Source organism: Hippopotamus amphibius, chromosome 14 (genome assembly GCF_030028045.1).
Source record: "Hippopotamus amphibius kiboko isolate mHipAmp2 chromosome 14, mHipAmp2.hap2, whole genome shotgun sequence".
NCBI classification, from domain to species: Eukaryota; Metazoa; Chordata; class Mammalia; order Artiodactyla; family Hippopotamidae; genus Hippopotamus; species Hippopotamus amphibius.
In genome coordinates this window covers 11,431,428-11,457,156 of record NC_080199.1, presented here as the reverse complement: position 1 = coordinate 11,457,156, position 25,729 = coordinate 11,431,428, and the positions used below count along the sequence as shown (strand labels likewise).

General features: G+C 40.2%; 2 protein-coding genes across 6 annotated transcripts in view; one reads left to right on the top strand and one right to left on the bottom strand.

Annotated features, from left to right (window-relative positions):
• UBAC2 (UBA domain containing 2) overlaps positions 1-25,729 on the top strand; it is a 162,198-nt gene that overhangs the window by 23,923 nt on the left and 112,546 nt on the right. For all 5 annotated transcript variants that reach the window (XM_057707286.1, XM_057707285.1, XM_057707288.1 and 2 more), the window contains 3 exons: positions 3,030-3,157; positions 5,354-5,473; positions 6,013-6,122. In XM_057707286.1, the coding sequence (XP_057563269.1) occupies positions 3,030-3,157; positions 5,354-5,473; positions 6,013-6,122 (358 nt within the window). The remainder of the gene's footprint in view (positions 1-3,029; positions 3,158-5,353; positions 5,474-6,012; positions 6,123-25,729) is intronic.
• Positions 11,443-15,394, bottom strand: GPR18 (G protein-coupled receptor 18). The gene is made up of 2 exons (XM_057707291.1): positions 15,166-15,394; positions 11,443-12,591 (listed from the first exon to the last, which is right to left on the bottom strand). The coding sequence occupies exon 2, from the start codon at positions 12,555-12,557 to the stop codon at positions 11,562-11,564; it is 996 nt and encodes a 331-aa protein (XP_057563274.1). The 5' UTR covers positions 12,558-12,591; positions 15,166-15,394; the 3' UTR covers positions 11,443-11,561.

Sequence of the window (25,729 nt, the reverse complement as noted above, 5' to 3'; positions counted from 1 at the left end):
GGTGGAGGTGGAGGTTGGGGAACATCTTGGAAGATGGGCCCAGATCTTGTAAGGCACAGTAAGGGCGAGGGTATTAGAATTTTCTATCTTAGGAACTGGCAACAGTTCTGTTTGCTCACAACAGAAACTGTGGAGTCATCTTTGATTTCCCCATTTGCCCATACTTTATACCCAGTTAGCCAGCAAATCCTGCTTGCTGTCCTTCAAAACATACCCCAGTTCTGACCACTCTCACCACCCCCACCCAAACCACCCTGGTCCAGGCCATCATCATCTCTTGCCTGGATTATCACGATAGCCTCATAACTGGTCTCCTTTCTTCTATGCTTGCCTTCCTGTAATCTGTTCTCAATTTGGCCACCAAAGCAATCCTTCGAAAACATGTCTGGTCATGTCATTCCTCTCCTTAATGTCCCCAAAAGCATCCCGTCACTCTCACAGGAAAAGTTAAGTCCTCATGGCCTGTAGGACTCTATACTATTTGCTACTCGGCTTCCTTGACCTTATATCGTGCCTCTCTGCCTTGCGCTTATTTTGCTGTTGGCTGCCTTGGCAGCCTTACTGTTTGTTTCCTGATCGTATTGAGCATGTTCCTGTCTCACAGCACTTGGACGTGCTCTTTCTTCTGCCAGGAATACTGCTCCCCAGATATCGGCAAGGCCCACATCCTCAGGTGTCTGCTCAAATTTCACCTTGTCAGAAGGGCCTTCTCATCACCCTATGTAAAATAGTACCCTTCTTTCCCCACTAGCACTGCGTTTTCCCCTAAACCAGGATAGGCTAGTTATGCTGCAGTAGCAAACAGCTCTAAAATGTCGGGGACCTGGAGCGACAAGCTCTGTTTATCACTGATGGCCTCCCTCCATCGCGAGTCGCCTGGGAGGGCCTGTTCCACATTGTCTTCCACTCTGGGATCCAGCTCATAGCATAGCCACCATCTTGAGCACTGGCCGAGGGAAAGGCCATTCACTGGCTCTCCAGTATTTGCCTGGAAGTGATGTCTATTATGTTGACTTCGCCAAAGCAAGTCATGTTGCCATATCCCATTTCCATTAGGGGCAGGTGTGGGTGGGTAGCAATCCTATCTTTTATCTGGAAAGAGAGCAGGAAATCCATGGTGGATAACACAGCCTTGATCTTTACCCTGCTTACTCCTTTAGCATTTATTTGTGTCTGACATGAAAGATATTTACCTCGCTTTGTGTATTTTCTTTTCTCTGCTGTCTAGACTGTAGGTAGCGCAAGGGGAGGGACTCTGTCCATCATTAGCTGCTGTACCCCAGGACCTAGGATAATGCATGGTCTGCAGTAGTAGGTGCTTATTGATTGTAGACCTAAGAGTGAGAACACCAAAGCACACCGCTCACTTACTCATATGGTGCCGTTGGGAGTGTGGAGCTGGAAGGTGTGAGGAGAGAGCACACTTATTAGAGAAAAGCAGTAGCATTGCTGGTCAGTGCAGATGTCAGTTTGAGGTTTGAGACCATGAATCCACAGTGGAATCCTGCAGGCAGCAAGGAAGAGGCAGGAATGAACGAATGATGAGGCTCATTTCACAAGGATAGGTGAAGTCCAGGTTGGAGGAGGAAACCTTCAAGATGTACCTCTGTCACCCCTGCTCGGTCTTCGGTCCTGTTGGAATAATAAGGGAGGTCCATTCTCCTGGGGAGGTGATTGCAGTGGTTGGAGCAGTTTTCCCTATATTCATTCTTTATTTTATTTACTTCTTATAACACGTTTGAGGTAGCATCTCTCATCTTCATTTTACAGGTGAGGAAAACCGAGGCTGAAATTGCTCTCGTTAGAATTTAGCTGGGTCAGGCTCACAGCCGCGGTGCTTTCCTGTGCGTTTGAGGTAGTAGGCAGTGGGGCTTTGTTTTCTAGGGGGCAGGGAGCTCTGTTACCTTTTAGATTCCCTGGACCCCTGACTGCATCTTGGTCGTGAAGACAGTATGCAGCCACTTTACTGATGGTTCCAGTTTAGCTGTTTGTAAGACCTTACCAGAGAGGAAATAGTTGGGCTATTTTTATATATGCAAACAAGTGCAATAACCACATTACCAACCGTAACTAGTAGATTGACTCCCAGGGAATTTCTTGTGAATACCGTTGAAGTGCACATCACATGATCTGAGAATGTCCCTGTTGGTGACACTTTCCTGTTGTGGTCTTGCCTGTTGATGATCTAGACATTTCATTCCCTCAAGGAGCTGTGCTAGGCTTTATGGCCAACATAGAGAAGAGAAGGCCTTCCTCAGGAATCTTTTTTTTTTAAGAACTTTTATTGAGATATAATTGACGTACAATAAACTGCATATATTTAAAGTGTACAATTTGATATTTTTTTTCTTATTAGTAATTTGTATATGGCAATCCCAATCTCCCAATGCATCCCATCCCAACAGGGAATCTTTAATGTAGTTGGGAAGGCAAAGCAGGTTCCATACGCTGACTGCTCAAGTAGTACTTGGAAACAGGAGTGCAGGGTGGGGGAGGAGCTCCTCAGGCTAAAATGGGAGAGATCGCTGGAAGCAAGTGGAAATTGAGCCGTTGTTTGAAGGCTGCGTGAGGTTTAGACAAGGCTCCAGGGGTGCCTGTGGTGGAAAATCTCAGCAGGCCACTGCAGTCAGCAATGTTAGCACTTTTAACCGCTTCTTAAATTTCTTAAAAGTAAATGTTTACGTACGTGAATCCCATACATGCCCAGGAGCTTAACTGGTCAGTTTGATAGAAAACATACTCCTCTGCCTATTTCTTTACACTTTGGTGACTGTTTTTTTAAAGGTATTCCGTGGAAGTAAACTTGAAGCCTCCGTCAGCCAATTCCGCTTGTTTTCCAGTGCCCCTTGATCACTTACCTCTGCAAGAAGATGTGTTGAAAATATATGTTAATAAGAATTAAATTCCAGAGTGTGTGAACTTTGTCTTCATTCTAATTCAGAAGAAGTGAATTCTCTTGCTTTTCACTCATGTGGTTTTTAAAATCTTAGGGACAGTCATTCTGAAAGCAGCTTTGCTTTTCCCACCAGACAAGGCACCTGTGTCCAAGAGTCTTTTACTCCTCCCCAGCGCCCTGTCCCTCCTGCTGGCCCTCCTCCTGCCGCACTGTCAGAGATTCTTCCTGTACGACCTCCAGGCAGTCAAGGACGACTTCCAGGTGAGCTGTGCTCCACTGGCCTCTGGGAGGGGAGAAGCAGAGCTTTTTCTTTGATTTGCCTCCCTTTCTGACATTCTTGCTCTCTCAAAGCCTCTAAATTTGTAAGAAATATTATTTATTATTAATATTCCATTAACAAGTAGCTTTTTTAGTTGTATTTATTGATAATTTCTGCAAAGCAGATTATAATGAAACAGTTGCAGTATTTCCTTTTATGCATCTCTTTTCAGCTTCACTTTTACTCATGGAAATGCAATTTTTAATTGGAAGAGAGTTAAACAGTGTTAAATCTGTTTTTTTGTGTGATTAGTACGCACACTTAACATTTTCAAAAATTTGCCTCAGTTTGAATATCTGTTAGATGAGCCAGGCTCTCTCAGCCCTAACAGATTGTGAGTCTGTGAATTACTTTTCTAGCGGTGGTTAAACCAAGTAAGAAATTTCTCTTGGGTTTTTGCTCCTGGGAAGAGCAGAAGTCTATGGCTTTCGAGACTTATGGGTTGATCTCGTTAAAAATGCTGGTGCTGGGTCCTGTCTGCGAGTTGGAGTGAAAAAGAGGTATTCTGGTACCATTTCCAACTTGGCAGGGTTTTCCCCACACCAACAGTAAGCAATTCTCAGGCACCAGCTGGATGTCCTACAGTTCAACTCAGTTCTGATGCCGTCTTCCCAGAGGCAGCATCACATTCCACAGGGTAAGGGCTCAGTCCCACAGGACTGCCCACCCCACTCGCACTGCAGATGCCAGTCCTAAGTCCAGGTGGTTACCTGCACTTCTGACCGAATGGCTGTAAATCAGAGTTCCCACGACCCCTCCTTGGGCGCAGTTAATTTGCTAGAACAGTTCACAGAACTCAGAGGACGTATTATTTACTGGGTTATCAGTTTATCATTAAAGGATGCAGATGGGCATCCAGGGGAAGAGATGCGTAGGGCAAGGTGAGCGGAAAGGGCGTGGAGCTTCTGTGCTCTCTCCGAGCCCCCGTCCCCAAATCTTCACGTGTTCATCACCCAGGAAGTTCTCAGAACCCTGTCCTTTTGGGTTTTATGGAGACCTCATTTGCATAGGCAAGACTGATTAAATCACGGGCCACCGGCCGCTGACCCACCCTCCAGCTCCTCCCTCCCTGCAGCGCAGGTCAGGGGGTGGGGCTGAAAGTTCCCACCTGCTAATCCCTAGGTCGGTTCCCCTGGAAGCCAGCCCCCATTCTTAGGTGCTTCCAAAAGTCACCTCGGTAACATGACAGAAGACACCGTTATGGCTTTCTTCACGTGGGAAATTCCACGGGTTTTTAGAGCTCTGTGCCAGAAATGGGGACAGAGACCAAAAATACGTCTTATTATAAATCACAGTATCACAGGGTGTTAGTGCAAATTATGGTTATAACCTGCCACCTTTTCTTTGCTAAATACTTGATTAGCCATTTGAAGCATGGTAATCCGTACTTGAGCACTGACCTTTTCCTCACGGGGATGTCATTAATGCCATTGCTCAGGTGGGCTTCACCAAGTTCCTGTGATTCAGTTATTTATCCACCCTACTGCTTTCTGTCGGAATATAGCAGAGCTTTGGTATGATTTCAGTATGAAATCATATTTGGTATGATTTGCTATAATATGATGATTCTTAACCCTGTCTGCACAGTAGAATCACCTGCATAAACTTTTTTTTTTTTTGATGCCAAGACCGCACCCTGATCAGCTGAGTCAAGGAGCCTAGTGGTGGGGCCCAGGCACTGGTGTACTTTTTAGGAAGATCCCCAGGGATTGTACATGGGGCCAGCCCTGAGAACCACTGCTGTAAGGGAACGTCAGGGCCTGGTGGCCCTGAGTTGGTACCTTTCTGATTTGGGGGTTAATTTGGTTCATCTGGCTAAGCTGGCAGCAGGCCTCTTCTCCTGCACCACTTTGTGGGCATCTCTGCTCTAGCAGTGGGACCTGCCTGAACAGAGGACAGCCACCCTCTATCCAGGAGTGCGAATAGCCACACTCTCCTGCTAGAACCTCTTAAGAAGCCCTCAGTGTGCGTTTCTAATTGCTGCTACAGAGATGTGGAGAGTTTCAGTTCTGCCTTGGGAAATCTGAGCTTAGAGTATTAAAAATAAGCAGTATAAAGTAAACATAATAAGTTTGCCTGGGAAGAGACCTGAACAGATCTTACTCTTATTTGTTGTTATTTTTTAAATCCCCCTCTAGATTTGGAGGTTGATTTCTGGAAGAATAATTTGCCTTGATTTGAAAGATACTTTCTGCAGTAGTCTGCTTATTTATAATTTTAGGATATTTGAAAGAAGATATGGAAGCAGAAAATTTGCAGTAAGTTTTTATGTATTTTCCCTGTGCTATTTATGTTATAGAAAAAAATGTTTGTTTTCCTATTTTTAAATAATTTTATTTTGTTAAGCTTAGTGTTATTATTAACAGTTATCTTTTTATTACATGATCCTCTGTCTGATTTGGAGCATGGACATTAACCAAAGAAAAATTTTAAATTTAAGCCATTAGCATAATAAAATAATAATGATAATAGATAGTAATATCACTGAGTGGGCAATAACCATTTTAATTAGGATTTTTATTTTAATAAAATTCTAATCACTTATTTTGCTTAATGGTTTGTGTGTTAATTGTAAACATAAGTCATGCTATAAATATCTTTTCTTCAACATACTTAGATATTATGGAAGTTACTACCTTTGACCAATATGGTTTTACTCTCTCATTTTGAGAAGTCTATTTGAATAAAAACAAAGTTTAAGAAATATATGTATACCTGAGCTGGTTCTAATTAAATAAATGTTAGTTTCTTTTTAGAAGATTTCCTCTCTATAATGTTCTTCCTGTTTTATTTCCAGTCCTTTCTGCTGGGTTCCTGGGTTTTGTCAGCAGTGGGTGACCTCATCCTTGTGGAAGCTGTGCGGTATTCCTTTGGTATCACTGCAGCCAGGAATTTGCCTTCTGGATTGTAAGTAGCTCTCAAAGATTAACTTAATTCATAACTACTTAAATCTGATTTAAAGCATTATTATACGTGAAAGTCAGTAAAAGAATATTTTAAACTTTTAGATATAGTAAAATTGATTTTATATGTAAAAAATCCAGTGTATACTTACATTTTCATTATGTCTTAAAACAGAATCTATTTTACACTCACTCCTTTTTTTCAGCTTTCAAATCTCATATTTTAGAGAATTTTTAATGAATTTTCTGTTCTGGTCCTGTTTTCGTAGTGAAATTTTGTCTTTGTAACTTTAATGAAACATGAAAATACAAAATTTAATTAATTAGATTAGGAAATAAAATGTGTTTGACGTTAAGCTTCTGAAGAATGATGCTTTTTAAAATGATATTGTTTATATATTTCCACCAAAGATAAAAGAAAATCAGTATATAGGTTACAACCTTGTAGTCAATCTGCAGTGGGCAGCCTCACTCATAGAGTGTCTATGCTTTCATACTGTGTTGCTCTTCTTTAAAAACAAAATGAGAAAACATGCATTAGTTTATGAAATAACTGCCATCTGGGAGCAGAGTTGTTAGCACATATAAATGCCCTTAAAGCATCTCTGAATTAAGTTTCTGAGACTGGTTTTAAGAGATGAGATACTATGAAATGAAGATACCATATATTTAAAATTTGTGTGTACTAACTTCAGCCTTATTTTAATTTTCAGTATATATTTTTGAGAACTATTAGGCTATTGCAAGTATCTTGATTCAAATTCATTTTGAATCTCTATTTTTAAAATATGGTTAGTGATCTAATAGCTCTCACACTTAACATTGTTAATATTTATGGTTACAGCTGCCCTTCATGGAATTTACTGAATTATTGGCATGAGTATTGATCTTTAGTTGTCTAAATAATGTATGATTCTGAATAATATCTTAATGGAGACAGATACAGTTCTGTGTCATAATTATGCAGTTTTTGAGTTTGATGGGTTGTAATTGCAATTAGACTAAGACATTTAAGGTGACTGTTCTGGTATTGTGGAAAATAGTGTAGTCATTAGGAATGATTCCATATTGATCCAGAAAAGAAGCGGCATTACTAAATCATTAGTTTTCTCCAAACATTTCTCATTGAATGCAATTCTTTTTGGTTCTTTATGAGGCCTACTGACTCGTGGAAGGGTTATGTGTATTGTATATGTTTGTGTTAGAATAAATTTAGGGGATGGGTAATAACATAGCTTTTAATTTTTATTTACATGGTCCCCTTGTGTGATGACTTCTATTTTCTGTTGCACACAGAGTTGAATGACAGTTATTTCTTTCTATGAATGACACTTTTCTTTATGGAATCCTAACTGGTGCATATAAGGAAGATAGATTCAATTTTGAACTTGGTGGCAATGTTTTTACTAATTCTTAAGACCAGAAGACTTTTACCTATTTAAATCTTAGCTAGTAGCGAGAATTGCAAGTTTGAGTAAATTCAAAAGTTATAGGATCCCCTTTGAAAGACAGTGTGAATGTTAATTCAGACATCACCTGGATGAGAATATATTTCTCTTTCCTTTAAATCATGAAACATTACAGTATGGCTTTTTTGAATCTTGACACGTTCTCAAACATAGACTTCTTGGAAAATAAATCTTCACTTCAATAAATAAACTTTGCAGTTTGTAAATATATCTTTTATTTGATGGTAGCAAAGTTTCAGAAACTCAGGAAACATTTTTTAGTCAATGTGTTTTATGATTTGCAGCGTTTTCCGCATAATGTCTCGTTACCTTTTTCTTTCTCATTGGTGTCACATTTATCTGCATTCCCTGCAATTCTTCACTTCCTATTTCACTCTCTCTCTTTCTCTTTTTTTTTTAACCTCACCACTACTAAAACTTCTCTTACAAATGTCACCGGTAACCAACTAATTTCCAAAGCCAGTGGTTTATTTTCACTTGTCTTATTTGACCTTTCAGTAGCACATTAAATGCTTTTGATATCCCATTATTTCATGAAGTCCTAGCAAGGACTAGTCTCTCCTAGTCTCTCCTGGTCCTTTCTGATCTTATTTACTCTTTGAAGCTCCTTTCTCAAGCTTACTCCAAGTGCTTTCACTGTGCCATCTTGTCCACTGCCATGACTTCAGCTACAGTTAACATCTATTGTTTGTTTCCTAGCTCTCTATTTCTAGTCTGAATTACTTTCTTGATCTTTCTTAGTCATATTTCCTAGTGACTTCTAAGACTCAAAGAAAGTTCATCATATTCAGAAGCTCTTACCTCCTCTGATCGCCTCTCTTTCTGTATTCTCACCTCCTCCTTCTGTACTCGTTTTAATTAATGGCATTTTCATCCAGTCAGTCATCCAAGCTGGAAATCTTTCTCTCTTCTCATCACTGGATTCTCTCTTCTCATCACTCAGCACGGATTCTTACTCATTCGAAGTCCTGTATAAGTCATCCCTTCATCACATCTCCTGGACTTCTACTGTCAGTGTCCCAGTCTTAACTAATCTTTTCTTGCCTAGATTTTTGCAGTAATTCTTCAACTAGTCTTCCTATCAATTCCAAAGTATTTCATGCAATGTTTTCAGAAGTTATCTTTCTAAAATACAAATTTGATGATGCTAATCTTCCTTTTAAAAATGTGTAAATCCTTATTTCCCTCAGAATAAACATCAGACTCCTTCAAGGTGGCATCAGGACAGTCTGGAATAGTACGGGTGGCATAGGCTTCGCCATCACATAGACCAGGTTTACCTGAGATTCCAGCTCTGCCTTGTATTATGTGTGTGTCATCTTGAGCAAGGTACTTCTCTCAGGTTCCCTCACATGTAAATTGGGGGTCACACTCTATTTCACAGGGCAGTGGAGGGAATTAAATAAGCTCACCCATGCAAACATCCTAGCTGTAGGAACCTCCCCAGCCCATACAGTGTTTTGTTTTGTTTTTTTTCTTTCCCTTCAGAGCCCTCATAATCTGACACCAATCTAGTGTCTCAAGCCACTCTCCCACTGGTCATTCAGTGTTCTTAACTTGCTATGTATTTGTATTCTCCTATGTGCTTGGTTTCCTTTCTGCCCCCTGTTGCCCTTGGCAGGATTAATCGTCCTTTTAGGAATAGTCCAACACGTTTATTAAGATCCCTGTTAGCGCTGGTTATATTGCATTGTCATTATTGTTACCTGGGCCTCCTGTGCCACCCTCCTAGCGCACTGAGGGGGAACTAGTTTTACTTTATGTACCTTACATTCTGTAATGTGGAAGGGATAGCTTTGGTTACAGTGTAGCCCCTTAAGATTGTAAGGTGAGGTCTTTGAACCACAGACCTGTTCATCTCTTTTTCTAGTGCTTTACAAAGAAATTATGCCTGGCATGTAATAGATTCTCATGACTGTTGTTTGAAATTCAGAAAAGGCTTTGAAGGTAAAGCAAGTTCCATTATTAAAAGCTGTATATATTAGTTGCTTCTAATAACCCATGCTTATCACACATCTGTCCTTATGTACCTATTATTTTTGCATTGTTAGTATTTACATGTGGATGTTATATTGTTTCCCAGAATCAAATTGCTCCAGAATAAGTGGAATTTTGGATTTTTACCTATCGTACTAAAATGCATCTGATTGCAATGCGGAATACATTTTTTTAAAATTGTGTTTTAGAGTAAAGTTTTATTTTGAGAACCATGACATACATTTTCACTTTTTTGACTCATGTCAACAAAGTCTTCAGTCATGTTTTATGCTCTCAAATTCTTCTCATCAAGAAAAGTCATGGCAGAGAACTTTTCATTTAATAAATAATGTAAGAGCAGATTAATTTGTATAGGTAGAGTAGGCTATGACTGTATATACATCCATAAACCTACATATCAAATGCAGGAGTTATTTCCCTTGTTTCAGAAATATTCATTTAATGATGTTTATTAAAGTGTCTCACTCACTTGACTATTCAAGCTAAAAACTTCAAGTAGTTTTCTTTGTATTGAGGAACTACATCCCAGTACCATCTCGACTCCTTTACTTTTTGTAACTGTGAGAATGTTTATGTTCTGTGAAATTGTTTGCTTTTTCTTATTGAAACATTGGTGGTTGTCATGGAAGGAGAACTGAACTTAGTTTCTAACCTGGTGCTTTAGCTGAGCAAGTTACATAACCTCTTTGGACCTCATTTTCTTTATATTTAAAACGGATTAGACTGGCAGATCATCTAAGGGATCTTCTAGTACTAAAATGGTATTTTATGATTGTGCTCCTTTGTGTTTATCTGTTCTTTTTTTTTTCTTTAAGAATATTAATTTGCCCATGTTATAGAAATCTACTTAGAGCCAACACATTTATTTGATTCTTAGTCCCGTTAGGAGATGATCATGTTAGGAGTAATGCAGGCAGTTTAGCAAAGAGGAAGTTATTGTTGACTCATTTGTGTACTTCCATAGTATTTAGAATAATATACTTACAGATTATGGTTCACTTCCTTTCCTTTTTAAATGGAGAAGTTACTTGGTTTGCTACTTCATTAGGGGAAATGAAGTGATAAGGCTAGGATAAGAATCCAAGGTTTCTGACTAGTGCTATTTATACTGTGATATGTGGCCTGGAAAAAAAACAGAGTCTTTTGTAATGTGATGTTTAATCACATAAGAAGAGCAAACTACTTAGATTGGAGGGAGATATTTCACCATATCTAGTAGAAACCTAATGTCATTGGAATGAGGTTGGATTACTGGGTAGACACAGGATCTCAGGTTACGTTTCCCCAACTAGTCTTAAATAGAGTCTGGTGCATCCTGGGCTCTCAGTAAGTGTTTATTGAATGACTATAGTCTGTTTCCAAAGGAAAATGAACTCAGAGTAGGGGAGGGCTGATGCCAGTGGCCTTTACAGCGTACTCAGGTTGCTTGCTTCTGCAAATTTTGCTCTGCAGCAGTAACAGTGATGAGTTGAACATAGTTGTTTGTGTAGGAATCCTGGAAGTTTGGTGTTTAGAATACAAAGTACTGGATTTAGACCACTGATTCTGAATGTAAATTAAACCAGAGGGAGCTGCATCTAGTTGGAAAATAATTCAGTCAGATTATTTCAGACAGTAGCTCCATTATTTTGCCTGCTGACCTGATAGACTTCATGACTCGCACATAGAATTCAATCCAAAAAGTCAACTCTGCATTTAGGTAAGGCTTGAATATGAAACACGGATTGGATGCTTTTTCTTCCAATAATTCATGAAAATGTTTTATACAAGTTTGAAAATAAAAATAATGAATTCATTAAAGTACTTTAGTACATTTAATTGTGCCACCGCAATAACGAGGATCCCACAAGAGGAGGAGTTTTTAAAGTTTATTCTTTTTTTCAGGAGAGAAGGGACCTGAGAATATCATACATAAAATCCATTGCCCCTAAGATAGTAAAGTGAATTTAAAGAGACTGGAGACAAACAATGACCCCTCATAACATTTCACTGTTCATGTTGCTTAGCGACCGTAAGCTGCCTGAGCGGAAGCTCTTTCTGCGCACGCTCCGCAGGTAATTGCGGTACAGCATGACGCTAATGACTCGAGCCTGAAATTGTTTTGAAACAATGTAGTAGAGAATCACGTCCAGGCAGGTGCTGAGGTTCATGAGGAAGGTGGTGAAGGCTCCCCAGGGGTTGTAGCTGTTCTCGTCCCCTCCCAGCATCAGGAAGGCGAAGCAGATGTGGAAAGGCATGAAGCAGACGAGCACCTGCACCACGAGGGTGATGATGATCCGTATAGACTTCTCCTTGACTTTCGGCTTCAGCTTAGATGTCTTCCCGTGAAGGAGACTGTGAATGATGACCAAGTAGCACCCGATCATGATGAACAGGGGAATCAAGAAAAAAAATATCAGTCGAGTGAAGTTCAACGCGTTAATAGCTTTTAAGTGGATGATGTCAGAAATCTTGAGGCAGGTGGCGGGGGTGGAGGCCTTGTCTGGGTCTTCATAGAGCAGTAGGAGCGGGATGGTGGTCGTCAGGGTCATTATCCAGACTCCCACACACGCTAGCACGGCCTTGCACGTGTTTTTAAGCTCCTTGGCGTATTTCGGCTGTACAATGGCCATGTATCTGTCGGCACTAATGAAAGCAAGAAGCCACAGGGCAATACTTGGATAAAACACTGTGAGAGCCCCAAGAATCTGGCAGAAGTACTCTCCAAACGGCCATTCACCTTTTGCATAATAAAACATTCGAAAGGGCAAGCTCATGATAAATATCAAGTCCAGTAGTGCCACGTTCATCATGTAGATGGTTACAGTGGTTCTCTTCTTGGTGGTACAACTGAAAACCCATAAGGCAGTGACGTTAACAAATAATCCAATTATGAAGATACAGCTGTAGAAGACAAGGGCTGCGATTTTGTATTCATCTGGATGTGAGTCGATAGGAGGGCCGGGTTGAGCCTGATCTCGAGGGGTGGTCATCTTATAGCTTGATGGTGGGCATGACACTTAAAAACTGTAAAATAATTAAGAACAGGGGGAATAAAACTCTTCATCGAAAAATAAATGCTTAACATTCTCACACTCGACTTGGCATGTCAGTGGATTTTAATGTTGAGAGTATTTTATGTTGTAGAGTCGATATATGTGTCTTAGTATTTATGAAGAAATACATTCCCTTGGTATTATTACTGATGTGTGCTAACCTGTTAAGGTGGTCTGGTATGTCACAGTGCACTGGCCATGCATTCATTTTCTCTCCCTAGCGTGTGGAATTGGGTAGCAATGGTCCCTATAATAGGTATCCTTTCTTTGGGACTAATTGGGGAAAGGCCATTCTGAATTTGAATATTACAAAGTATTGATAGTTTGCCACTTTCTGTCATCTTCATTCTGTTTAAATATTTGCTAACCCAGATTAGTAATGTCCAAATAATGAATTTTTACTCATTAAATATAATTTTAATATGTAAATTGTGTTAGAAAACTAATAAAGAAACCATATAACTGGTTGATTACTGAATATTTACAGTAATCTTACTTGAGAGCAGGAGCTTTTCGTTTTTACTGCTAAATCCCCACTGCCTGGTGAGTACATAGTAGATACTCAGTAAGTACAATTTGCTGAATTGATGGTTGAGTTAAGGAAGGAACCTTTGGCAGGGGGACCCATAGAAAGTACTCTCTAGTTTGTCAATGAAGGCATGCTTACTTGGCCATTAAACCTTTTTTTTTTCCCCAAGTGGCAAACACTTCTTCATAGTTTTATATTCTCTGTAAATTATCATAGGTCTAGAAACAGTGGTGTCTTGTGCCATGATACACAGATCAAGAACTTGAGTCTCTCTCTCTCTTTTTTTTTTTTTCTTTTTTTGGCCTCACCATGCAGCATGTGGGATCTTAGTTTCCCAACCAGGGATCCAACCTGGGCGCCCTGCATTGGGAGCACAGAATCTTAACCACTGGACCGCCAGGGAAGTCCCACAAGAACTTACAAGAACTTAACTCTTAAAACAATAGATGGGCTAGTTTTTAATGCACGCACAGTTGGGAGTGCCTAATGCTGAATCTTCCAGATGGTGTTTACCAGTGTCCCGGAAGTGGATTTCACTGCTGCAGTGGTGCCCAGAGAGCAATGCCTTGAGAATAAGATATTGCTAGTATAGTAACTTTCATGCCCTCACTCTACCGAGATCCAGAAGTGTATTATTTCTCAAATTTAATTTTAAAGAAAGAATATCAAAGACAAATAGTTATTAATAAGAAGTCACTCAGTAACTTTATGGGTTTGCAGAAACTAATTCCCACCGCCCCCCACGTGCCCATTTCTACTGGAAAGGAGTTTAGTTGTGATTGTAAATATCATTGACCCCTCTCAGTGTGAAACTTCCATCACCCACGATATAACAACACTGATTTTAAAAATAGACTCTCTACAAAGAGATGGAACCTTGTGGCATCCCCCTTGAAATATGGAGGTGTAAGAAAAGTTTCCCTCAAAAATGTCACTTTGCAGAGTGGGCTTTCTCTCATTCCGCCCTGAGTCTCTCTTTAGTGAGATCTGTGGGGGAGGTTAGCCATCTGGTCAGTGGCATGGTGGGCTGTAATTTAAAATTAATTGGAGCAATTGCTGAGGACAAACACAAGATAGGAATTTGTTTTCTTCTCCCTCCCTCCTTCCTTCCTACCTTCCTGGCTATAGTGAGTTTGCCAAATATTTAGGTTAAACATGATTTTTGGAGTAGAATTCTTTATATTTAAAAGCCTGTGTTAATTAAAATTTCCACATATTGGGGTGCTAGAATGTTAATTTCTATAAAATGAGAAAAATACATAGAAAAATTAAATCTCCAGTATCATACAAAGGAAAGTAATTTTAGAGACTTGACTCTTATTTTTAACTTTCAACGAATTTTTAAATAGTAGAAATTGTAACATAAATGACATTTTGTATCCTTTTTTCTCTTGTATCAGAACTCCCTCCACCCATCCTCATCCCCAGATTTTGTCACAGAAATTCCTCACTTACAAACCAGTTTTGAGTAAACCTTTTCCCCTCATTCAAACTGACTTTATGTCACCAGCAGTTGAGTTCATTTGCTTAAGGATGACTAAAATATGTGTGATGAATGTGTTTTAAAGGCATTACCATACAGGTTGAACTCTGTACACACATAAATTTTTGGATAAATATTGAAAAGTGATTGGCTTTTAAGTCAGCATTTTAAAAGCTTTAGATTCCGTGATTAGCTATCATCTTTTCTTAAAAGCCTTTAAGTACATTCTGTGAAACAATGTAATTGAAACCAGTTGACCGAGACTCCTAAAGATATTTATGATTTATTATATCAACATTTTCTTTAAGTTGAAAAAAAATTACATTTACTATTAATGTAAAACAGTATTGAAAATAAATGAAACATCAAATTAATAATGTAGGAAGATGACAGTATAACCCCATTTGAAGGTCCTTCACCAACATAGTTTCCATAATATAGTATTAAAATAAAACAAGGATTTTGAGATTTAGTAAATAAGTACAGCATTACTTCTGATAATCTGTGAATGAAGTTAATTAAATGCTACTTACCTCCCATCCATCAAAAGGCTGTGTTTGAGAGGACCATTTCTCAGTATACCCAAGTCTGTAAAAGAGATTTCTTGGAGTTGCTTGTGTTAAAATAGCTTTTTCTAGAAATGATATGTTTAAGAAGTGCTGTATTTCTTTTGTTTTAGGCTCTTCCGTTGCTTTAAAAAGTTGTTTCAAATATAATACTCAGTATAGGCGTTGGTACTTGTTCGGCTGTAATTGCTGCTTTGTCTCTTTCAGGAAGTTCTCTCTGAAATAAGGCTTTTTCAGCTTATGACTTTGCCCTGGATGTGGTTTTTCTCTTTCACAAATGATTTGTTTGTGAAGTTATGCTTAGCATAAGCTCCCCTTGAAATGATGACATATATTTAAGAGAATCATACAAAAAAGGAGAAAATGTCTTCAGTTTGTTTGCCTTGGTGCTTAAAGTCTGCATCATCTGTTGAAAGAGAATGAGATTTGATGTTGACTAGAATAGAGTTCATAGTATAACTTACTTTCTAAGCTGTGTGACTTTGTTCATTACTTAAGCACTCTGAGCCTTTGTTCCTGCTTAGTTCCTATAGAGCTGCAATAGAGATAACACCCATCTGGTAGGATTGTGAGGACTCTAAACCCGAAAAGTCCAAGTGCTAACCCCTAACCTGGCACTTAGTAGGTAACTTCCAAACAGAGTTAACCCCTTACTATAAAGTTCCTAAAATCATTGAATATCCACTTTTTACTACTAAACCCTTTCTAAATGGTAAACATTTGGGGACCCTCAGTTATTTGCTTCTGCTTTGCATATACCTTTTCCTGCTTTGGTTTGCCTTATTTTTTGAGTCCCCAATGCTTCATATCCCTTTTCTGTCACATGGAAGTCTAGAAATAATTCCTTTTGCAAAAACATCACTACAGATTGCTAAGAAAGAACTCTGGAAGTCTCTAGTGGAATAATTTACATATTAGGAGTATTTTAACCTAAGAAGGGAAGTGAAACCAATGAAGAGGGAAGTGAGCAACCCCAATCATTGCCTGCCTAGTTACATTAAATTCTTTTACTTTTTCTTTAAAAAAAAATCATAATTTCATTTGCTTGTCCTAAAATTTTAATTATCTTTGTACTTGGTTATGCGTGATCTGTCAGCTTTTAAAAGGTACATGAACTTTAGTTTTTTATTTTAAGACAGTTTGAGGGCACATGCTCTTTTTTTTCCCCTCTCAGACAAAACAGTAGTAAATCTGTGACTTATAAATTATTTAAATCCTCTCCTTTGGTGATTAAAGTACTTTTGATTGTGATAATGCCAGAGTAATGGGTTTTAGAAGCACAGGCAACAACCAAAGCAACTATTTCTTATGTAGATGAGGATTTGAGGCCCAGAGAGGGCCAGTGACTTGCTGCAGAACTCAGACAACCAGGCCCAGCCTCTTCTGGTGCCACGTTCAGTGCCCTCCCCTTTCTGCCCTAGCTGCTATGAGGACTTCTCGCTGTGAGGTGATTAAACTGGTTTATTCACTAGACGTGATTTGCTCATTGCTGAATTACATTAATCAGCTTTTTAATACAAGGAGTTATGTTTCATATGCAGGATAGGAGTTTGATGTTTCACCTGGAGATAGGAACCTCTCATCTGCAGACCCAATCTTGTCATTGCCTTAATTTTGTGCAGCTGTGACAGCTCTTCTAAAATTCAGTATTGATTGGTGTTCTCTGTGCTGCTGAAATGAACAGGTACAGGGAAGGCAGATATCTCATTAAGACAGAGCCCCCTGTTGTACACAGGGAGATTCTTTTTTCTGACTTGCCAGTCTCTCTGAGAGAGGCACCCAGGGGCACGGCTTGAGGGTGGGTCCCCCCTTTCTCTCCATCTTAGCCTTACGGGACTTCCTACTCCTGGCCTTTCACAAGCTGGTCCACCAACCTGTGCGTTCCTTCCCGCTGTGCTCCCATCTCTTGGCTTGGCCGGCTGCTGTTTATCCTAAAAGTTTTAGCTGAGATGCTGCCTTTCCCAGGAAGTCTTCTCTGACCCCTGAAGCTGGTTGGTTATTCACCCTGGGTTCTTACCCCTGGAGCGGCATGTGTTTGTATTATTATTGGGTATTTACTTGCCTTTTCTCCTCCACTACACTGAGGTCCTTGACACTTTGCATGTATTGTATATGTATGTGTTTAACAGGCATTTAGTAAATATTGGTTGAATGTGTGACTGAAAAAGTAGGTGAAGAAGTGGAGAGTTGAGGGTCGTGGACGAATTATTGAGCCCAGTGTAGCATCAGGGACACTCTGAGTTGCTAATATGAGGGGAACCTGCCAGTCACAAGGCACACTGGATGCAAGACCTCTCCTTCCCTCCGTGACCCTGCAGCGCTTAGCATTGTTCTCTGTGTTCCTGGCTCGTCACAGTTATTTTATTTTGGAAAAGAAGTACAGTTAAAAAAAAACTCCCCCAAACCATTTGGCAGCAAGTAAGTAAACAATGGATCAAGAATTAAACTTTTATAGTGTCTAGTTTGCTTCTTTAATACTTGAACCTAATGAATTTTTTATTCAAGTAGAAGAACGTATCTCATTCGGGTACCATTCATGCAGCTTTAATTTGCTCACTTATTTTGGAATATGAGTGAAAGAAATTTTTCACCTCACAAAGGAGGGGTTTCATAGAGTTCCCTTCACTTATGAAATCATCTGTTTTAGCTCCATTTTTGAATTCTGGTTTAGATGCTAAAAGCCCTAAATGAGGGCTTCCCTGGTGGCGCACTGGTTAAGAATCTGCCTGCCAATGCAGGGGACATGGGTCTATCCTTGGGCCGGGAAGATCCCACGTGCTGTGGAGCAGCTAAGCCTTTGTGCCACAACTACGGAACCTGTGCTCTGGAGCCCACAAGCCACAACTACTGAGCCCATGCGCCACAACTACTAAAGCCCGCATGCCTAGAGCCCCTGCTCCACAACAAGAGAAGCCACCGCAATGAAAAAGCCGTGCACCATGACGAAGAGTAGCCCCTGCTCACCACAACTAGAGAAAGCCTGTGTGCAGCAACGAAGACCCAACACAGCTAAAAATAAAATAAATAAAGCCCTAAATGAATTTTTATTTTAGCACTCGAGCCCAGTTTCAGAGTGAATATAATTTAGTTAAGCCAATTTTATAATTATCAGAAAGGATGTAATTAATAGACTTACACAGTAAATTCCCCAGATATGCTCTTTTATCAGAGATTTGTCTGAGCCACAGATAAAATTGTATTCCTTGTTCTGAACACATTTCTCTTTACCTCAGCAAGTGTGAGTGAGGCTTATGCTAGTTCCTTACACCAGTGTTGTGATGAGGGGCCCGCTGTAGTTACTGTTTATCTTCCCAGCTCGGGTGGCCGTCAGCACACGCAGTCAGAGCAGTTGGTAGACAGCCATTCCCCAGAAAGAAGAGGTGGTGGGGGACATGGGGGGAGCCTGGACCAGGGTGAGAATCTTATCATTTGGCCCTGATGGTCTCCTACTTTGATGTTATGGAATCTTTGTGCCCTGCCCCTTTCTTTTTCAAGCTTGCTTCTAAACTCACTGCTCTTTTTTTTTTTTTCTTTCTTTCTTTTGGGGGGGGGGGTGGTGGTAGTGGCAGATATGTTAAATAGTGGTTCTGGATAAAGAAGACTGAGATACTATTTGTCTAAATCTGTTTTGTTTTAAACCCAACAACTTACAGCTATAGTCTTATAGCCAAATTAGTATGAACCTCCTTTCCACTTGATTTCCTAAATTGTATTATAAATTTAGCATTTCCCAAATTTCTTTTCCTTGGCAATTTTTGGTTCACAATTTTACAGACATAGACAATCAGGCGCTTACTTACCGCAAACAAGTTGAACCCAGATAACTAAAGTGATAGATAATTCTAGTTAAAATAGATGGGCAATGAAAGTAAAGTTCCCTAAAGATATTAAAGATTCTCTCACTTAGAGGACCTTAGGAGAAGGCTTCTACACGGCAATGAAATCAGTCCTGGGCCCACTGAAATCCCAGGCCCAGAGTTTGCAGGGTGATATTTCACTAACTGCCTGGGGAGCCATTCCTTGGCCCCTGGGCATAGCTGATTGAGTAGAACTCTCTTGTTATTGTGATGTACGTGGCTGCCTCTTCAGGTTCTGGTTTCACAGTTAAAGGATATAGTATATATAGACAGAAATGAGTTTCTAGGGGAAAATGTCTAGTAATATGGTGAAGTAGCAGCTTAGAAGAAAAAGGTTTTGTGGAGTCAGGATTGGTAAAGAAATGAGAGGTGTGTTACCGAGTTTACTTAAATCAAAACTTGTATACTACTGTGTGTGATGGAGGATTTTAGTATCAGGCATCTGTATACTAAAAAGTAACTACATGTCTATAGGTCGAAGTTTGTTGGTTTAAAAAGAGTTACTTAGGATTTTTTATTATCTCTGCCATTACTCTTATCTGTGTTATCAGAGGTGAATAATCATCGGGCAGAGGTCTAAATGCTCTGCATGCTAATCGTCATGCTAACAGCATAGTATGTTGAGGACACAGTAGTATGGATGGTGTAACCCAGAGGTATTTACTCAAGAGATATTTACTGTGAGAGTGTGTTATGCTCTTTCTGTATTATGGTATTGTACTTTCTGTTAGTAAGTTGTGTTGAAGTTGGTCCTACTTAATAGAGAATAATCAGAATAGTATTTTGATCTGTAGCAAAAAAGTCTTCTGAGGGAATAGATCATCCTTTCCTTTCCCTGTTTCTCATCAATGAGCTGATACTCCCAAGGAGAGCTTTCGAAGTTGGATTCTGTCAGCCTGTAAATTTAATTTTGGAAGGGAGATCTCTGCCATTCAATGAGCCAAAGACCTTTAAGCACTCAAAAAATGGGGATATCCAAATGGTTGGTGAACAAGGGTAAGTATGCTCAACCTCGTAAGTCATCAGGGGAACGAAAATTAAAACCATAGTAAAGATGTTACTACGCACTCACCAAAACGGCTGCAATGGAAAAGACTGACAATAAGAAGTGTTGATGAGGGTATAGAGCGACCAGGAACTCTTGTGCGTGGCTGGTGGGAGCTTAAATTTGGAAAACAGTTGGATATTAAGTACTGAAATGAAGATACACGTACCCTGTGACTCTAGGTAGAAATGCATGTTCCTGTGCACCAGGAGATACAGACAAGAATGTTCATAGTAGCACTATTTCTCATGGCTCCAAATTAGGAGCAACCTACATGTTCAGCAACTTAGGGTAGATAACTCAGCTGTGAGGACAAGGAGTTGACTGCTTTTCACGATCAAAATGAATCATTTCATTTTGAAGGTACGTGTAACAACACGGATGAATCTCGTGTGTGTGGTGTTAAGTGAAAAAAGCCAGACATGAAGGAATTCATATTGTACGATTCCATTTACATGAATTTCAGAAAGCAGACCAAGCTGAAATAAAACATTTAGGGGTTCATGTGTAGGCAATAAAACCTTTTGGTGGGTTGCAGGAGTACATAGTGTGTAGTAAGGAGGGCACACAGGAGAGCTTCGAGGACGCTGGGAAGTTCTGTGTGTTGAGCTAAGTGCTCATTTCTGTAGTGTCTGTCGGTGATAGCTCATTAAGCTGGCTATTTTTGTTCTGTCGTTGTATCTCTAAGGACCTCAATAGAAAACAGACAGCACCCTTAAACTAGAATAATTCAAGGGCTTATTTATAAAAGTCTGATGACAAAAGAATGGCACCTAGTGACAACAGAGGGACCTCTGGCAGGACTGTTGCCTTGTTGTACCCGCTGCCTGTAGGCCCAAAGAGTTTAAGGAAGGGAGAGGTTACTGGAACCTGGAGGGGGCACCCCTGGAGAGTCAGCTGCCTTGGGAACAGCAGTGACTTTCTGTTGAGGGACAAATAAGCGTGCAGTAACAAGGGACAAGGGGAGTAAGTACCCTGGCCTCAGGCTCCTCCTCGCCCAGATGTCCTCTGAGGCCCCTATTAGCAGACTCAGCAGAAGCCAGGGGGCCCTTGAGCCTTTGGGTGGAATCTGTGCCCGAATTAGCTTCTGGAACAGGGCGGGTGGAGAAGGGAAGAGAAGCAAGCGCATTTTTCCAGCACGCTGGGTTTTTCTCTATAAGCATTACGTTTTGTATCAAAGAGATTTCTTTAAAAAAGCTTAGGCTTTGAGTTAGCAAAACTGGTTTGAGTATATCTGCTTCTTCTAAGCTGTTGCCATGAGTAATTTTTTTTAAACACCTTGAGTCTCAACTCTCATCTATGAATCATCTCATTCTTATAGCTTGTGTAAAATACATGTTTTGGACACCAAATACTAGTTCTCCTTGTTCCTCTCCTACCTGAAACATCCTCTTCTTTCTTTGCAGCATATTTAAGTTTTTCCTGGTAATTTTCAGACTGGAGATGAATAGCAGTGCGAGAGCTCTGTCTGTGCTACTCATTAATTAGCTGAGTTATTGTTTTTAAAAAGTGAGTTAATTTCTCTGATCATGACTCTTCCCAACTGGAAGAAAAGGGAATTTGGATGAGGCATTCTCAAAGTGCCCCCCCTCGCCTGCGCCCCCCCCCCCCCCCCCCGGCATTTACAATTCTAAGGAACTTTTCCCACTCCAGTGAGTATTTTAGCTTTGTCTCCCTCTGAATTTTTATAGGACTGGAGATGAGAGACATAGGATAGTACTTGGGCCTCTGTGCCCTCACATCTTCTGCGTGGAAACCTGAATGTTTCCAGGAGGCATTTGGTCAGACCTCATTCCAGGGAGCCTTGAATGTGTGTGTTGGTGTTTGGGGCCTATTCGAAACTCAGAGCACCCAGAATGCTGAGGGGGTCCCATTAATTCCTGGCCTTTGCCTTCCTTTCATATCTTTTATTGTGCTGATTTCTTTAGTATTTTTTTTAAACTTTTTAATTGAAGTATAGTTGATACACAATGTTGTGTCAGTTTTTGGTGTACAGCAAAGTGATTTAGTTGTGTGTGTGTGTATAGATATTCTTTTTCAGCTTCTTTTCCATTCCGGTTTCTTACAGGTGTTGAATATGGTTCCCTGTGCTATACAGTAGGACCTTATTGTTTATTTTAGTGTGTATGTTTTAAATCTTATTTAAAATTTATCTTTGGGCTTCCCTGGTGGTGCAGTGATTAAGAATCTGCCTGCCAATGCAGGGGACACAGGTTTGATCCCTGGGCCGGGAAGATCCCACATACCACAGAGCAACTAAGCCCATGTGCCACAACTACTGAGCCTGTGCTCTAGAGCCTGTGAGCCACAACTATTGAGCCCATGTGCCACAACTGTTGAAGCCCGCATGCCTAGAGCCTGTGCTCCACAACAAGAGAAGCCACAGCAATGAGAAGCCCGTGCACTGCAACTAAGAGTAGCCCCCTCTGGCCACAACCAGAGAAAGCCCATGCGCAGCAACAAAGACCCAGTGCAGCCAATAAATAAATAAATAGATAAAATTTATAAATAAAAATAAATAAAATTTATCTTTAAGTCAACTTAATCTTCTTAACATATTTGATTTTATTTATTCTTTAGTATTTAAACATTTCTAGTAGCAAGTTAGATTGTTCCAGCTAATTTGCCTATCTGCTTTTAACCCTTTTTCCTTTAAGCATTACTTTTGTATGTGGCAAGCAGGAAGTGCAGCCGTGAGGATGGGCCGGGTCCAGGGCTGCCCAGCTCCTAGGGACGCAAGGCTGCCCCCTCTGTCACTTGCCCTCCTCCACTCTCTCAGGAGAGCTGTCAGTCTTGGTGGCGGAGAACCTCCTGGAGACATTATAATCACCCTGCAGAGAAAGACATAAAAATTGTGCGGGCTTTTTGTTTCCTTGGTAGTAAAGTTGTACTAATCTTCATTGCTCAGAACTGTTGTTTACCAGAACTCTCCCTCTTATTAAGCTTAAAAATTAGTCCAACCCCAGTGACAAATCAGTTAAATTTTTGCAGCCATGGTTATCTCCTTATTGCTAGTGCTTTTCACATGGGTATTTTTTACGAGACGTTTACGGCTTTCAGCTCACACAGCTTCTTGGCATCAGCAAGCCATGCTATCTGAATAAGTATCTTAACAGAAAAGGGAAGGAAGTAGGTGGGTAGTACCATCCCCAGAGACCTGCAGGGCAGCCTGCTGGTATGCGTTTAGACGGAGGGACATAGATCCCTGGGGTGCTTCAGCCCGCCTCTAGTAGAGGGTTTACTCTTCTAACGTTAGTGTAATTCCTTATTTGGGACCACAGTCTTAGGTTTTTAGAGTTGGGAGTTGGAGGCGTCTGTGGCTCTTTTACAGTCGTGTTGTTACCCATCCCTTGCTTGTACTCTCATCTCTTGTATTATTCGTCACTTTTTGTGCCTGTCTTGTTGACAAGGACCTGGTCTATTTGTCTTCACATGTATCAAAGCACCTCACCTAGTCTTCACACACAGTAGGCCCTCAATCAATAGGCTTTCTGATTTGAATAGTGTTTGTGTGTTTCTTCTACAAGAAAACTATACCATGTCCTCCCAAAATGAATGCCTAATGTTTCTAAATAGATGTGATCAAAAAGACAATATCAAGGAAAAGAGTGAGACCGAGAGATAGATTAGCGCTGGTTGAAGAGAGGCCCTGTCTCGGCGAGATAAACATTTTATGTATCAGAGAAGTTAATACATTTTAATGTAGGAGAACTTCAGCTGCTCCTGTGTGTTTTCTACTGATTGACATTCAAGGTGGTTTCAACATAAATACTGTGCTTTTACTGCCACCTGCAGGTGACAGCCGGTCATGGAGCTCATCACCTTTACCTGATTTGGAGCCTTGTTGAGACTGAAATCAGTGTTTTAAAAAGCTGTTAATTGGTAGAAGATAATACAGATGTTTATCAACATTAATTTATCAATATTTCTACATTATGTAGTATTATGTAGTAGACATATCCTCATTCTTCTAAAACGTTTTGGCTTAGAGACCATTTCTGCCTTCATGGAAAGCATCCTATCATTTTTAGCAAACGGTTTTCCTCTGTAGGACCATGTATTCCTGGGTTAGGGCCTTGAGAAGATTCCACTTTAATGTTTATTTGTGCCTGATATTCTACTAAGGGTTAAACATAAAGGTGGCCTTGGAACAAATTTGATATGGTTTAAGTTTTTTTAAATGGTGGTAAAATATATACAACATAAAGTGTGCCTTAACCGTTATAAGGTACAGTTCAGTAGTGTTAAGTACATTCACATTGTTGTGCAGCCAGTCTCCAGAACTTCTTTCCTCTTCCCAAGCTGAAACTCCATGCTTGTTAAACAACTCCTACCACCAGCCCCTACCCGCCCCCAGCCCTGGCATCCACCATTCTACTTTCTGTTTCTATGAATTCGCCCACTCTATATACTTCATGTGCATGGAATCATACAGTATTTTTCCTTAGTGTCTGGCTTATTTCACTTAGCCTGATGTCCTCAACGTCCATCCATGTTGTAGCACGTGTCAGAGTATCCTTCCCTTTTAAGGCTGAAGAATACTCAGTTGTATGGATGTATTTACATCTTATTTATCCACTCATCTGGCTTCTACCTTTTGGTTGTTGTGACTAATGGGTGTACAGATATCTCTTTGAGACCCTGTCTCAGTTCTTCTGGGTATATATCCAGAGGTGGAATTGCTGGTTCATGTGGTAATTCTATTTCTAATTTTTTAAGGAACCACCGTACTTTTCCATAGCAGCTATACCATTTTACATTCCCAGCAGCAATGCACAGGGGTTCCACTCTCTCCACATCGTTGCCAACACTTATTTTCTGTTTCATTTTCTTTTGTTTTGTTTTGTTTTGTTTTGCTTAGTTTTGATAGTAGCCGTCCTAATGGGTTTGAGGTGGTATCTCACTATGGTTTTGATTTCCAATTCCCTGATGATTTTTTTTTCAAGCTCTTTATTAGAATATGCTTGCTTTGCATTCTTGTACCGGCTTTTGAGGTACACCAAAGTGAACCAGCTGTATTTATACATATATCCCCGTATCCCCTCCCTCCCACGACTCCCTCCCACCCTCCCGATCCAGGCCCTCAAAGGCATCACCCATCATCGAGTTGATCTCCCTGTGTCATGCAGCAGCTTCCCACTAGCTATCTATTTTACAGTTGGTAGTGTATCTATGTCTACGCTACTCTCTCACTTCGTCCCAGCTTCCCCTTCGCCACCTGCCCCCCCAACCCCGTGTCCTCCAGTCCATTCTCTGCATCTGCATCCTTATTTTTGCCCTCTCATTGGGTTCATCAGTACCATTTTTTTTTTAGATTCCGTATATATGAGTTAGCATACAGCCTGATGATTATTGATATTGAGCATCTTTTCATGTGCTTTTTGGCCATTTGTGTATCTTCTTTGCAGAAAGCAAGTCCTTTGTCCATTTTTTAATCAGTTTTGTTGTTGTTAACTTGTAGGAATTCTTTATATTTTCTCGGTAATAACTCTTTATCAGATAATATGATTTGCAAATATTTTCTCATATTCCATAGGTTGCCTTCTTACTCTGCTTGCGTCCTTTGATGTAAGGAAGTATTTTTGGCATGGTTTTAGGTCAACGCATTTATCGTATGATAAGGATGTAT

Excerpts from the sequence above, each read along its gene's own strand:
- GPR18 (XM_057707291.1), bottom strand. The coding sequence starts at position 12,557 with ATGACCACCCCTCGAGATCAGGCTCAACCCGGCCCTCCTATCGACTCA.